General features: G+C 39.8%; 1 protein-coding gene across 1 annotated transcript in view; it reads left to right on the plus strand.

Moving 5' to 3' along the window:
- Positions 1-7,922: 7,922 nt before the first annotated feature.
- PREX2 (phosphatidylinositol-3,4,5-trisphosphate dependent Rac exchange factor 2) overlaps positions 7,923-16,118 on the plus strand; it is a 171,693-nt gene continuing 163,497 nt past the window's right edge. The window contains exons 1-2 of the mRNA XM_038129126.1: positions 7,923-8,111; positions 8,208-8,411. Of these exons, the coding sequence (XP_037985054.1) occupies positions 8,271-8,411 (141 nt within the window). The 5' untranslated portion in view covers positions 7,923-8,111; positions 8,208-8,270. The remainder of the gene's footprint in view (positions 8,112-8,207; positions 8,412-16,118) is intronic.

Below are 16,118 nucleotides of genomic sequence, written 5' to 3' on the forward strand. Positions count from 1 at the left end.
AGTGATGGATGTTGTACCAGGCTGAGTATAAGAACAACAGTGCAGCAGGTTGAGGGAAATAATTCTTCCCTTGAGTCCAGCATTTCAGAGACTGCTGCTGGAGCACAATACCCAGTTTTGGGCTCCTCAGTAACAGACAGACATTGAAATGTTGGAATGAGTCCAGCAGGGAGCCAGTAGGAAGCTTATAGGGTACAAGAAGTGGCTGAGAGAACCAGATAGGTTTGTTCAACCTGTAGAAGAACAGGCACAGGTGGTGCTGCTCTCTGTGACTGTCTAAGTTATGGAGAGATTAAGCCAGAATCTTCTCAGAGTTATACAGGGGAAGGATGATGGGCAACAGACACATAAGTATATGGAAAATTATGATGGTATATAGGGAAATAAACCCCACAGGAGTGGTAAAACACTGGAATAGGTTTCCCAGAGTAGTAGATACTCAGCTCTGTACCTCTCTCTCATTATACTTGCTTTGAACAGAATGTTTAATCTAGGAGTGCTAGAGGTCCTTGTTGTCTAGATGATTTTTTTAATATATGTTACTGTAATAATTCTTCACTTCCTAACAAACTCCACTGTAGGGGTCAGGAAAAAGTATGTTACAACTGCAGATAAACCCACACTGATTGGACAAATCCTGTCTGATTGACTTGTCTGGATTCAGAATTATTATCTGGTCCCGCAGTGCAGGGAAAGGAGACATAGCATCCAAACATGTAATCTACCTAGGCAGAGTATTTTTGAAACACTTGCATCAGTAGTTGTACATGTGAAATAAAGGAACTTTCTCATAGTCTCAAAGGGCTGCAGTCAGCTTGCCCCAAAATTGGGGAATGATGTTGTCTTGAACAATTTCTACCTGAGGTGCAAGGACTGTTGTTTTGACTGTCTTTCTTCTATTATAAACAGCAATTAGCTAGTAACAAAAATACCAGTGTGTTATTTTTTTAATCCCAACCCTAGCACTTGACATCACATGCCTTTTCCCTTACAGGAAAGGTAAGATAATAAACATGTACTAGATCCCAGTCGTGTTGCTTAATGCCTGAATGGTAGTCACTTGGATCATACCACAAAGATAAGGCTATTTTTTAAATTGGTATATCAAAGTGGTTGTGTTATGGAAATTAAGTCCTGGAAGTTAAAGAAACTGAATGAATAGGTTTGTCTTTTTTAAAAAAAAAACAACCCTTCCACATCCTTGTTCAGTCAGTGTTGCCTGAAAGAAATTTATACTGTAGAGTTGACATTTCATAGTTCACTGGGGACAAACTATGTGAATACATTAATAAAGTCATATGTGTTATCATGATAGGTAGAAGTAAAAGGGAAGGTTAACAAGAGACTCAGAGCAAATTATCATGGTTTATTAATATTATTCTACAAACAGTAATAATGTGTAATTATTGGTAATATGGTTGATGAACTAAGTATATTTATGAAGGAATCTGTCTGGTTTTGTTTAGTTCATAGATTTTTTAGCAGTGATTTTTTTTTATTTTCTTTGTAATATTTTCTTTCATTTTTCTACCTTTCTAGGGAAGAAAAGTACATTAAAACATGCAGTAAAATGTCTTTTTCTCATACAGAGCTAAAATAGATGGGTGATAGTTCAAGTAGGGTTATGCTTTTAGTCCATATTTCATCTGAGTCTTTAATGGTCAGTGAAGCTAATGGAGTTATGGTGATTTATGTCAGCTGATGATCTAACCCGGTATCGTGTTGTTTTGTGGTTGAAGCACATGGCCTGGCCTGAAGAGCCTTGTCTTGTTCCTTGTTTGGACAAATGAACAAAGAACATCCAAACATATAAATCATAGTTTGTCTGTGAACTATCTTACTATAAAATAAGAAGTTGCCACTGTGGTAAACCTACCATTCAGATTTTTTTTTTTTGTTGTTAAATTCTGCTCTTAAAAACAGAAGGTTTTGGTTCTTCATATTAAAATCTAGCAAATGAATACTGGAACACTGTGCTGTACTTGGCCTTCATCTCTGGGAATGTCCACTCTTACTCTGCTTTTCTGCTGATAAGCTCTAAGTTTTTAAAGCCTTCATTTTGGCAGAGGCTTCATCTTCTGACAGCAGCAATCTTACCTAGGGAAGAAAAAAACCAGATTTCTCTGTAGTAGTTATCATTCTTTCAGCTCTTTAATAATGAAAATGCATCAACCATAATAAAATCCAAATTAATTTTTCAGCTTAAAGTTGTCTTTTCTTGATTGATAGGTTCTTGCTAGAGCCCTTAGTTTGGAATAGTTTCAAAATATTTCTTTCTCTGATCTTGTGCTCTGAAGGGTTGGAGATGCAAAATATCTGCTTTGGGTATCATCAGCATTAAATCTCTGGAGTGTAATAGCAGTTTGTTCTGTACTTTCAACTTTAACCAATGAACTCTGTATCTCAGCTGGTTTTTATTATCTGTGGAAGTTGCTGCATGGCAAAAGGAACTTGGAGAAAAGAGGAGCTTAGCTGTCACGTACCTTATAGCACATCATAACTTGAACACTGTATTTACTCTTGGTTTGCCAGAGGCAGAGAGATGGAGCAAGTATTGGTTATTTGAAAGAAAATGGAAATCTTGAGACCAATCAAATGCTTTTTGTTTTGTGCTGGTATTGCCAGTGTGACTTGTTTTCTGCCTACATGCATGTCTGGACATCTGCTTTATGTTACCTCTCCTTGCCTGCTCCCCACCCTCTCTGTCAAACATGTATTTGGGAGCATAAAAATAATTTCTGACAATGTATGAATTGAGGTGAGCTGTTTTTTTGGGCTTTAAGTTATATTTAAGGATCCTGTATCACTCAATCCAGCAATTACAGCAAAATACAAATTTTTAAACCCAATTAGAAGCCTTGTTTAGTTTAAGATTAATTGAAGATTTTCAGCAAATATTGACAGTATCTTACACTGCACATGCAGTGACTAGAGCTATTACTGATCAATTTTACACTTCAAAAAAAAAAGATGAAAAAACCCCTAAGTCATTGTCCCAGAGTAAGAACTTTAAAATACTTGAGAAAAAAACCCCCACGTTTTTGAATATCAGAACAAAGATTTTTGTTAAATGAAATACTTAATGTATTAGCCTCTGAATAACAATAGTAAGTCTTTGTGCTGAGGGACAAAAGTTCCTTACTAAGATGTGATAAAAATACCTCCTGTATCAAAGGTATTTCAAGCTGAAAAGAGCCTTCAAGTGGGTCTAGACATAATGTACTTGCTAAAATATAATGGATGCCTGTGAAAGTCAGATACAGATCTGTCTTATAGCTTGTACCAGCTGATGAATCTAATGTTCTTTCCACCTTCTAAGTCCTTCAAAATAGTTGCACACTTTTATATAACAGTTCAACAACTAGTGTTGGAATCTTATTGATGATTTACTGCCCTGAGATGAAATACAAGCAAACAAATGTGCTAGGCTCTTTAGAGAACTTTCTGTACATCAGCTAACATTATTCCTGAAAGCTGGTTTCTTCTTCTTATAAGATTGTTTTTATTTTTACCCTAATGTAAACCGAATGGAAATTCATTACACTTTTTTTTTGTATCATGCTTTGTTTATTTGTCTCAGCTGAAAGCCAAAGAAGTGTGACTGAGTTATTTTTCTGTCATTGTTTTAACATAAATCCCTGTTGCTCAATCTCTCTTTGGTTGCTCTGCAGACATCCCATGTGCAGATCAAAAAAGCGTTTGAATTGATCAGCTGTGGCTTCTTTCCCAAGTAGAATCCATATGATATAAAGATGGCTAGCAGCATAAAAGACCTTGTATTTCTTATCAAGATAGGTTTTTTTGACATTATTTGTATAAATTATATTCTTCTTGTTTCAGCTTGCATGGTTTATAATGAATTTTATTTCAACTTCCTGCCAGTTTTAAAAAGGTTGCTAAAAAGCTGATGTGAAGAAGCTGTAATCAGATGTCCTCAAATTGAGGTGAAGTAATTGTCTGCAGCTGTTCTTTCTGTTCTTCTGCTTAGACATTACACAAGGGGAGGTTTTAGTTTAAATAGCTTTCATCAAGGTGCCTAAGTTTGGGTTGAACCTTGTGGAGACTGTTTTTATTTTGTAATGGTGGCTTCAGGTAAGGGCAATTTCTTCCTGAACTAATTAGAGTTTCTTGAGGAAATCTTGCCATGCATTTGCACATAGTCTTTTAATACCAAAAACACCATAGTATTTTAATTTAATACCAATTTAATACCAATTTAATACCAATAATACCATAATCTTTTAAAGTCAAAAGATACTTGAACTATTCTGGTCCTGTCTTGGGATTCTGTGTGCATGATGCAAGATAACCTTCTGAAGAAGTGAACTTTGCAGTTTATTTACTCTCCAACGCTTACTTCATAAAAACTACAACTAGTCCCATATGTATTAACCTTTCGATTACACAGTATGGTACTAGACCCACCTGTAAAGAAACTGTTTCTATTCTGGTGAGCTTTTTTAGTCTTTGTTATCACATTTTTTGCATGGGCTTCTTAGTAATTCTTCAGGAGTTTTTGTTTGTCTTTTTTTTTTTTTAATATAAAAATTTGTTTCAGCTCTCTCTGAAAAGAAGACAATTTAAAATTCCCAGCTAGACTGAGGAATCCTTTACAGGGCTGTAATACAAGATAATGTGTCCTGCAGAACACTTGACTTCATTCTTGTGTGATACTGGAGCTGTCTTGCATTGATAACCATCATTCAGTGGCAATGCAGAAACAAATCCATGCGGTTTTCCCACAGAGGCTGTAAGTGTCATGGCAGATCATTGATGTTTAATTGCTTTCATCTGTCATGAATAAGATATTTAATAAGGAATCTTGGTCCTGGTCACCAGATAGAACCATAAAGATGACTAAGGAAATGGAGGATCTCACATACATGGAGAGGCTGAGAGAGATGGGACTATTCAGCCTGGAAGGGAGAAGGTTCATGGGTAATCCTATCCTAGTTTCTAAATGCTTGATGGGAGGGAATAATGAAGAGAGAGTCAGATTTTTCTCAGTAGTGCCAGCTGGCTGGGTGAAAAGCAATGGGTACACATTAAAAACCATGAAATTCTGATTGAACACAAGACTTTTTATTTTTTATTGTAGAATACTGGTCAAACACTAGCACATGTTTCCCATAGAGACTGTGGAGTTCCATCTGTGGAGTTACTCAAAACCTGGCTGGACAACCTGTCCTATTGCCCTGGGCATTCTGCGGCAGGAGAGTTGGACTAGATCTGAGGAGGTCACATCCATCCTCAGCTAAAAGTATAGGCCATACGTGTTGCCATATTTTTTCAACAGGATTTTAAGATTAAGTAGAAATCCAACTTGGGCTCCAAATACCCTCGGACAAAAATAGTTCTTCTTGCATTCCAGAGTTATAACATTCCATGGGAACAGTTTCTCCTAAAAAGTTTCTCCAAATCAGTGTCTTTCCACATAGGGAGCAAGGATTGCTGTCCCCACATGCTAGCATAATCAAGACCCTGCTTTACATAGCACCTGTCAAAAATACAGAAACAAGTTATCTACTAGTTAAGTTTCCTGGTACATCACAGTGTAAAATCAGCTGTTTAGTTGCTTAAAATGTCTTGTTCGGGCTAAATTTTTCTAATCCTTTGTCTCTTTAGTCTACCTTTCTTCTATTTCATCCTTTCTTTACTCAGTTTTGGTGTAGTGAAAACTACAATTGGAGCAATTTAGCTTTTTCCTGAAACCAGGGGAAAAGTGTAATTTGCCCCATGTCATTATTACTTCAAGCAGGTTGTCAGGAAAATTGGCTGAGCCTGTAGGCACGTATGTTTTCCATAGATTGTGTCTGGTACTTAGAGTGACTTTTCCTATCATTGCACATCTGCTGTGGGTTTTTTTTGGGTTCAGTGGCTTTAGATGAGTCATAAAAATTTCTTGCGTGTTGTCCCTAATGCTTTGCTGGCCCAGATAGCTGGAGCTGCTTGCTTCAATGAAGGAGCATTGTGTGAGGGAAGCAGGAGTGTAAACTAGGACAAGAATCACTTTGGCTCCAAGGTCTCCTGGCAGTGAGATACAAACATGTAAAAGGAAGGGATTCTTTATTTTTACTTCTATAGATGATGGGAAAGAAAGACTAAGCTGCTGCTCCTGCCTCTTTTAGCTGTCACCTTGGTGTGTGCATGGGGATTGTGACAACCAATGGCACACGGCTGAAGCTGAGAGCACTGAAGAATGTCTGAAACCAAAACATGAAGAAATGTTATTTCTGCTCTCCTAAAAGAGAGGGTGCATTTTGATGGAAAATTTAACAAGTTTGAGGTGTTAGGCTGTGATGGAGGGTAGGGTGCCCCTGAAGAAGGGCACCCACATGCATTTAGGAGTGTGAAACAATAGCGTGTTCTGCTCCAGTGGCTTTGGATCTTTTTTTCGGGTTGTCACCTGAGAATTTAATCATGGGGTTCTGTGGGTGATTAGAAGAAGCCTTCTTGATGCTAATGAAAGCAATTGTGAAACACCTAATCTCCTCCATAGGATCAGGGCAGATGACACAGAACCTCAGGACTTTGGGACAGTGTCTCAGTGATGAAGCCCAGCAAGAGGGTGAAAAAGTTTTGAGCTAATCATCAGACAGATTGTCCATTTTGAACAGGTTTTCTAAAGAAAGACGATTCAGTGAGCTGTGTTTGGCTTTTCAACCCATCAGTTCATTTGAACCAACTGTAGCAGGGCCATGAGGTACTAAAAAATGTGAAGTTTTGATTTTCATGAAAATTAGTATCTGTTTTTGAAATGGACTAATCCCATATTGAGGAAGGAGCTATGCTGAGGTCAGCAGGCAAGTTCCAGGCTTATCTGCACATGCATAAATGACTGAGCAGGATACACATGGCAGAATTTGCCTGAGCAACTGCTGCTCCTTGCCTTGGCTTTATGCACAGGAGCTGTTTGTGTTTGGGAAGGGGAGGATGCAAGGAAGTAGGTCACATTCAAAGAAGTAGGCTTTTTTTCCCCTCTGCTCTTTGGGAAACGTCTTGTGGGAAGTGTATCCTCTGTTTCTCAAGAAATGTTTGAGGCAGACAGCCTGATGATGGCTAGTTATCAGAACACAAATGTCTTTGCTTATTCTCACCTACTAAAGGACTCCTCTCACTGCCTCTACTTGTTCTGCAGCTGTAGAAGACTTTTACTCTCAGGTGTTGATTTCATTCTGTCCCTTTGGGATGTTGCAGGTTTAGAAAGATAGCTGATATGGAATATGTAAGTCTGAAGACCTGTACTTCCAGTCACAAACTGAAGAGCTAGCCAGAGAAAACTTCAGCTTTCATCAGTGATCTTAAAATTCACATGGTAGTGTCCTGACATATTTCAATCTTCAAGAAATCAGTCCCCCTTGCCTAAAGTAGCTGTATACTTTTTGCTAGCTGTTTGAATACCTACTGAATTATTTTTTATCCTTTTAACGTATCATGCAAATCTGATAGCCACATAGGAGAACTGTGTAACCTGGAGAGTTTATAGCACTTTGTTTCAGTAAACAAACAAACCAGCCAACATAAACCCCCTCACTATCTTCAAAGAACTTCTCTGTACCTGCTCAGCACATGCTTAGATCTGTATGTTTGTTCGGGAGAATATCACAGCTCGCGATATTCTCGATTTATAATACGCATTGTAATATACATCTCGTGGGAAGGTGTGGAAGGGGAAGTTGAAATGCCTCTTTGCTAGTGATAAAATCAAAACAAAAACAACTGCCGATTCCCTCTCCAGCCAGCTCGCTGGGACATTTTTATAATTCTTTTACTCTGTTGTTGGAGGACTCCAATTAGCCTCAAACTGGAGATCGCAGCTTGTGTGTGAAACAGGCAGCTGCTGGCACGCAATTCTCCCTGAAGTTGTTTCCTTTCCCTTTTCCTGAGATTTAGCGAAGGGGGGGAAGGGGTTGGAGTCACATGGATACAAAGCTTTTGATTAATGTCCAAGTCTCTGCTGCTGCGGAGGCTTTCCAACCTCTCAGCTAGCAGGGCGAGCTGGGAACCAGTGACCGCTCGTTTCCTCCAGGCTGTGTCCCCTTCCTGACGGGAAAGGAGCGCGCTCTGGGGCGGCTCGTCGCCTCCGGACCTCGGGCCGCCGCGGGAGCGGGGTGAGCGGGGGCTGCGGCCGCAGCGCGGCTGGGGACCGGCCGGAGCCCGGCCCCGCTGTGTAACTTGGCGGGGTCTTTTGTTGTCCTTGTCCGCAGCGCAGCGCCGGGGCGCTCGGGGGAAGGCGCCGGGCTGGGAGCACCGATCCTCCTCGCCGCACCATGACAGAAGAAAGCAAGGGGGAAGGCAAGGGGGAGAGCGGGAAGGACTTGGAGAAGCAGCTTCGCTTACGCGTGTGCGTCCTCAACGAGCTGCTGAAGACGGAGCGGGACTACGTGGGCACGCTGGAGTTCCTGGTGTCGGTGAGCGGCGGCGCTGGGGGCCCGCGGCCGCGCCGCAGCTGCGCGGGGCTCCGGGAGCGCCCCAGCCGCGGGACTCCCGCCCGGGGAAGGCTTTTACCCCCAGCTTTTGCCTAAAAGGGAGGGAGAGTAACAGGTTTTGAGATAGCCGAAGAGGGGTCGTGCGTTGCTCCCTCCCGCCCTCGCCCCCCCATCCCCCGGCCGCACTTTGGCGCTGATGATCTCGCGTCTCCGCGCGTGGGAGCGGATGGGGGTGATGGGTTCGGGTTCCCCGAAACCTAACGAGTGAGGAGGAGGCTTGTGTTCATTTTAGAGTGCCGTAGGGTATTCCACTACTTGCGACAGTCTCGGAAACCCAGCGGTGCAGGGGGGAGGGAGCAGGACAGAGGGGGTGCTGGTGTGCAGCAGCTGCTTGGCATTAAAGCCACATGTGGCATTCACTCTCGTCTTGTGGTACAGGGTCAGCTGGGAAGGTAGCGCGTTCTGCTGAGCTGCCTTGTAACAGTTTGAGCTTCCTTCTACATTTGACTATCGCTGTTGGTAGGATTATTGATGCCGGGTGATACCCTGGTCAGAAAGGCAGGAGTTCTCACTCAAAAAGCCAAAGGGACAAATTATTGCAGAACAGATGTGGCCAGTGTTTCGTTTGTGCCTGATCTTGGTAGCATCACTTTAGGGCTCTGATGTGATAAATATGTTCAAATCAGCTGCTTCAGATTGCAAAAGTATTCACAGTAGCCCCATCATACATTTCTCTCCTCCTGTCCCATTGAAGAGGGGAAATCCTTCCAACTGCAAACTTCCTGCTTTGCTGCCTTGAGAATTGTGGACTTTCTGCTTATTACCATGAAAGAGGAAATTCTTAAGTTGGCTGTGACAGGGAGAATAAAAGCACAGACATTGGAGTGAAATAAGATCTACAGAGTAGCTTATTTTCTCCATATGTTTATCCTCAGCAGCACCATGAAAAATGGTAAATGGTCCAATGTGTTGGGTTGTTTTTTTTTTTAAAGTTTAGGATGTATGTTTGAAAAAGAGGCTGCGCAATTATTTTACTTGCTTCCATTTAATGGTCAGGTTTTACCTACTTTAAAAAAAAACCTATTCTAAGGCAACGTTCTTCCATATTTTACCTTAACCCCCAAATTTGGTGTATGCCAGAATCTTGGGTTTCAGCAAATTTGAAGAATTTGTAATATCTTTAATTTCGAATTCTAAGGTTTTAGATAGAAGATATTTTAGTTCAAGCAGAAAGTGCTCAAATTCTCCCAAGGATCAGAATCTGTAAGTGTTTCAAGTTCTATCCAGACACTGAATTCATTAATAAGTCTTTTTGCAGTTTGGATCAAGATGATCTAAATAAATAATGTGGAGAAGAGGGAAGGGTTGGTGTTAAATACTTGGTTCTACATCAACTTTTCAGATTCATTAACGATTGTGGACAGGGTTCAAGTGACTGTTCAGAGATGTAAACCCTTCACAGAGAAATGCCACATGTTCTAATTGTACCTCAGTTTTGTTTGAGGAAGCAACCTCTGAGCTTTCCTTTGGTCTACCTGCTAGGACTGCTGTTGAGATCAGCTGTGGTGGTAGATTTGTGAGGGCCACTGGCTAGGACAAGTATGGAGACTATGACACTGATTTTACGTAAACCATCAGACCCATCATTGAGTGAGGGGTTTATGTTCCAGCCAAAGGTAACAGTTAGGCTTCCAGGTCATCTCAGTGTCGTCAGTGGAGCTCATTGTGGTGGAAACCATGTTTCCTTTATGACTGAGATGCTGAAGCCAGTTATAGTCTCCCTGAGAGTTTGCTCTGAGTACCTGCAGTTTTTACTGTGGTTAATAGGAAATAGGGTATTCATTTAGATAAATGAAAAAATCCCTGTGCATGGCTAGAGGATGAAGAGGTTGTAAGGAGGAAGTGACTTGCTGGCCTGTGTCAACATGGGAAATGCTTTGCTGGTTTCCCTACACTGGAAACATACCTACTATATGCTAGATTTATTTAGCTTCTTTTGTTTACGTTGTACTTAAAGAGTATTGCTCAGAACAGATTTCTGGTTGGTTGTTTTAAAGTCTTTCCCCCCCCCCCCCCCCCACTCTATGATTGCTCATCCTCTACTTATCAGTGTAGTGAGAAGTAGCTTGGTTTTTATGTTCGGTCAAAAGTCTGTAACACTGTAAGGTGCAAAGCAGAAGATTTGATATACTTGTAACTTTATTAGATAGAAGTTGCTGAGTAGTCATTCCCATGTGAATTCATTCACCTCTTCTTTTTTGGCTTTATGCTGTGTAAATTCAGTATATTGTTTTTATGCTGTGTAAATTCAGTATATTGTTTTACATCTGCACTCATCACAAAACAAATCTGAGTGAAAAGGTCTGGTTGTATTAATATTATTCTTTTGTATCTCCTGAATCTTCCAGTAATAAACTGCAGTAGTGTTGAGATTTCACTGATACAGAGCAATAACAATTTTGGGCCGATTGCAGTGAGATATGTAAACATATGTGAGGTGGATAAACTTAAGTCATCTAGTAGTTGCAGCAATGTTGGAGGGAGCAGGCATGTGCAGGAAATGATGAATAAATGCTTATGCTTTTCCTTCAGATATTTCAATATAACATTTAGAGTGTCAGTGCAATACCAGAGTTTTTGTTCCTTCTAGCATTTCTTAAAAGTAACAAGTGATGGAAGAATTTACCTAAGACGCCAAAAGACCTTTTAAAACTATATCTGTGGATGGAGGTTTTTATTTTTATTAAGCTACAACATTAAGGTTCTGTTATGAACAGTTGATACTTTATTGGCTAAATTAGTAATTGGACTTTTTCTGCTTCTGGATGTTCTTGCTGGTGATCATACCATTCTCCTGTGGCAAAATCTTTGCTTTCCAATGAAAGAGAAGGTTTATTTGCAAGAATAGAGGAAAATCTTTCTTTCTTATCAAAATGCACTTTCTGGAGGGGACAGAAAGCAATCATTGATGAATATTTGCATTGTCTAAACTCATTCCATGTCATCCAACTGTGTGACTGAATAATTAATAATTACCTTGAGTACTTATGGTAAAGATGCTTTAAAAAAAATGTGACATTATCAATATGTACCTTATCCCCTTAATTCTTTAAAGCAAATGACCAAATGTCTATATTTACTGTGATCTGTGTAAACATAAGGAAAATTTCCTATGTTGCCCTTTAAGCACAATTAGCCTGGAGAAAAGGAGACTGAGGGAAAGCTTTATCACTCTTTACCTGAAAGGAAGCTGTAGTGAGGTAAGAATCAGTCTGTTTTCCTCAGCTGTCAGGTGCCAGGACAAGAGGAAATGGCCCCAGGCTATGCTAGGGGAGGTGTGGATTGGGTATTAGGAAAAATTGATTCACTGGATGGGTGTTCAGGCATTGGAATAGGCTGCCTAGGGAAGTGGTGGAATTGCCATCCCTGGAGGTGTTCAAAAAACATGCGGATGCGGCACCTGGGGACATGGTTTAGTGGAGAACATGGCAGTGCTGGGTTACTGGTTGAACATGATGATCTTGGAGGTCTTTTCCAATGTTAATTATTCTGTTCTATAACTAACTAGAGCACAACTGCATAAACTTTTCTAAGATTCATTGGTCTGTGATTTTACGCTGGGGTATTATTTTTAATGAGAGTTTTAAAAAAATAGTTGGGTGGGTTTTTTTTATAATTTGCTGAATGTCTTCATGAGGGGTTTCATTTACTGTGTAATCAGGGTGATCACTTGAATCCTCAACATAGCAGTAGTAAAGAGCTCAGTAAAACTGTGGGTAGAAGTTGATGAGACATTAAAAAGTATTTAATGGTTAAGAGCTGCTAAAGAGTGGCTATCTTAATTTGTCACCTTATTACTTGATATAAGGCTTAGTTTTTATGTTTGTGATTTACACTAATTGACTGGCCACTGAAGATAAACCTGCCCATTAAGAATTTTAGGATGCATGCACATATATCCATATACACATGTAAAATGTACATGTATATTTTTTGGAAAGAAATTTTATTTTGGAATAGAAATTAGAAATGTAATCGATCTGCTACACTTGGTACTTCAGGGGATATCCATGGAAGTAGAGTTTAATTTCCTATGGCAGAGATTGTTTCTCTGGCACAGTTTTGTGTTCTGACAAATTTGACGTTGATGGGAATAGAAGCAGATGTTGGCACTCCTGTAAGCCTTCCCCACGGCCTCAGCTGGGGTGGCTAGTTAGATCTTGAAGCAGCTGGGGAAAAAAAAACAAAGCTAGTTTATTATGTAGACTACAGTATGGTTTACAGAGTCTCTCAGTGAATATACATGTTTCTGCCAGTTAACTCTCAAGTATCAGTTTGATTTTACTACAACCTACTGTACTCTCTTCTGTTTGCACTAAAGTGAAAAAATGGTTAGTTTTCTTTAAATGTGCCCTGTTAAGGGAAGCTGAATCCTTGCTTTTCAATTGGTATAAAGAGATATTGTTTATACGGTTTATTGTGCAGCCTTTTCAGTGTCTGTGTGACTCCTCGGCTTCTGTGTTCCCCTGCTGAATATTCCCTGTCTCTTGGCTCAATAAATATTTCTCTGATTGTTGAGCAGACTATTATTTGGAGAAGTGATTACAGTAATTGTGAGTTCAGGTAACCTTTATAGTCAAATTCAGTGTTACTAACCCTGGCTAGCAATAGAGGATTTATGTCCTGGATGAAAACTACTCAAATAGTTATGCTATATAACAAAGTTAGATGTTGGGCTTTCCACAAAAAAGAACACCTCATAAATGATGATGATGTGTGATCTTTTATGGCTGTGGTTTGATACAAAACCAGTGTGACTGTGTGTGTTGTTTTTGCTTGCATGTGTGTGTATATCACAGAATGCCTTAAATTGGAAGGGTCCCATAAGGATCATCTAGTCCCACTCACTAAATATGTTGTATGTATATCTCAATTACAGTGATGATTAGTGGCTTCATAGTGCTTTTCATAATTGCATTTATATTTTATAAAAGGGATTTAAATGAATGGAAGGGAAGGGTTTTAGCTGGCTGCATTTTTTGATAAGGTTGTGTGATTTCCTTTCTCTCCAGGAAAAGAAAAACAACATTCTATGGCTACTTCATCATAAAAAGTCAAAAGGAAGTGCAAACACAATTACCATAGAAAGTCAATATCTTTTCCATTCACTTCCAATTTCTGTTTTTAACTTGCTTAAGTGTTAACAAAAAATGTGAGTGTGGCATTCTATTTTTATTTGACTTTGCTTGTCTGTATCCATGGCACCACCTGTGATCTGTATCAGAGTAAGGGTAACTGCTTAAAAGCTGTTTATTTCTTTGTAACACCTGCCCCAAGGTTGAACACTCTGCTTTATGGAGTGGATTAGCAAGAAAGATTATTTTTTGTGTGAGTGCAGAATTCATGCAATGGAGGGCAATGGCGAAAAGCAGAGTTTTTTCCAAAGAATTTTCGAGTACATATCTTATCCTGTTTGGAATTGGAGGGATTTATGCTAGACAATGACACATGTTTCATACTTTTCAATGTATTTCCTCTTACTGCTCTCAGATGCGCTTAGATTGTATTGTGAAAAACTCTTCTTTGGGAAGAAAGGTGGTTTGCTGAGCTGTTCAGTGAAAAGTTTAGAGTACTGAAAGGAAGGAATCTTTGTTCCATAGCATTTAGGAAACTTATCTGTTCTTAAGACTTATTGTAGACTAAGACTTAATCTTTTGAAGACTATAATATGCTTAGAAGTGTTGTACACCTTCATGATTTATCTGTATGTATAAATAATATTTGCAGTGTTCCAGTTATTTCTTTGCTCTGCCTTACAGCTCAGTCCTAATTCTCCTGACACATGTATTTCACAAATATGTAGTGTGAGTTGCTAATTTAGAAGAGGCTACTTGGAGGGCACCATCCATCAAAATGTCCAGGTTTAGGTTATTCATGCAGCCCAATGCTGTGGAGTAGTATGCTGTTTGCAGTGATTTCAAATATTTATGGAGACATATTTTAAAACCCCCTTTTGTAGTAATTTTTGTCACCATTTTATGAATACCAAGCTTTAAAACCAGGTATCCCAAGGTTGGTTTGTGTTTATTTAGTAAGGTTAGCATGAAGAACAATTTTGTCAATTAGACAAATTTGAAGTCATTGTAACAGTATTACAACATGTGAGAAATTGAAAAGTTCTTTACATTAGAAACCAAAAGGAACTGTCCTTTGGCCAAAATAAATCCAAGCTGGCTGTAGTTGACCTAAGATACTGGTTGGAATGATTTGCTAGTCTGTAGAAGGCTATAACCATGTATCTCTGAGTAAAGTATATGTCCCTGTTTGGAAAGGAATTGGATTACCCATGAATGAAATACAGGCTTGAGCAAGATAATGAATTTTAATTAAGACTTTACCTTTTTATACAAGTGTCTTGAAGAACTTCTTGTACTCACATAATGTACTCATGCATAATCTTTTTCATAAATGTTGTCTAACTTTTTGCTTTAGGACTCAACTACGTGTGTATTGATTCAGTTTTCTCTTTGGGATTGAGCAGGACTATAGCTGTCTTTGGTTAACGTGAGTTGGTGTGGGATTGGCTACTCAGGAGGGATGCAAGAATGGAGATAGCAAAGTGGAGTCACCACTCCTGGAGGTTTTCAAGAGGTGTCTGTATCTGGTGCTGGGTGATGTGTTTTAGTGGTGGAGTCCTGTTCCTGGGATGGAATGCCCCTGTTCACCTGGCTGGAAAGCAGCTTTACAGAGGTTACTTTACAGAGGTTACTGTGGGAGTACTTCTGGGCAAGAACTGGAATATGAGTCAGCATTGAACCCTTGCAGTGCAGAAAGGACTCAGCATCCTGGGACTGTTCTAGCAAGGCTGTTGCCAGTAGGTGAAGGGAGGTGACTCTTTACCCTCGGCTCTACATCTGAGAGGCTTCTGAGAGTCAAATTTTTGGCTCCCTAATTGAGGAAATAGTAGGAAATACCTACTGACACAAGTCTGGCGCTGACCAGCAAGGTGAGGAGGGGCCAGGACCATTTTGCTGCAAAGAGGCTGAGAGAGCAAGGGCTCTTTGGCCTTGAGAAGGTTAGGTGGAGTTTTTATTGTTGTTTCCAACTCCCCGATGGATAGATGTGGGCAAGATGCAGCCACACTCCTCTCAGAGGTGCACAGTGGAAGAAGGAGAGGCCATTGGAAGATGGAAACGCCAATGTGGTGTGAAGGGAAAAAAATAGAGCTTACAATAAAACTGGTCAAAAACTGGTATAAGTTGCTCAGACGCTTTTTTAAAATTTTGCTTAAAGGTCATGTAGGCAAGACTGTACTACCTGTTCTAGTTGACACTGCTCTGTTCAAGCAATTGGGCAAGATGACCTCCTTTCCAACCTCCATGACTCATCAGTTTGCAATTTATTGCTATCACAGAAGAAAAGGCAGACTGCCTTGAAGTTTCAGCCAGTTTCAGGAGAACAGAATTTTCAGGGTTGCATCTCTACTTTATTTCCTTTATACTCTGAAATTGTAGTGCAAATTGCCAGGCTGTACTGTTCAGCAAGCAATTATTCAAAATTTAAGAGAAAACTCAGGTACATAGGGTTTTTTTTTTTTTTGTTGTTGTTGTTGTTTGTTTTTTTGGTTTTTTTTTTGTTTTTTAATTTAACTGTATTTTTTTTTGCTCAGGAAACAGATAATCTGGCACT

Source organism: Motacilla alba, chromosome 2 (genome assembly GCF_015832195.1).
Source record: "Motacilla alba alba isolate MOTALB_02 chromosome 2, Motacilla_alba_V1.0_pri, whole genome shotgun sequence".
Lineage (NCBI taxonomy): Eukaryota > Metazoa > Chordata > Aves > Passeriformes > Motacillidae > Motacilla > Motacilla alba.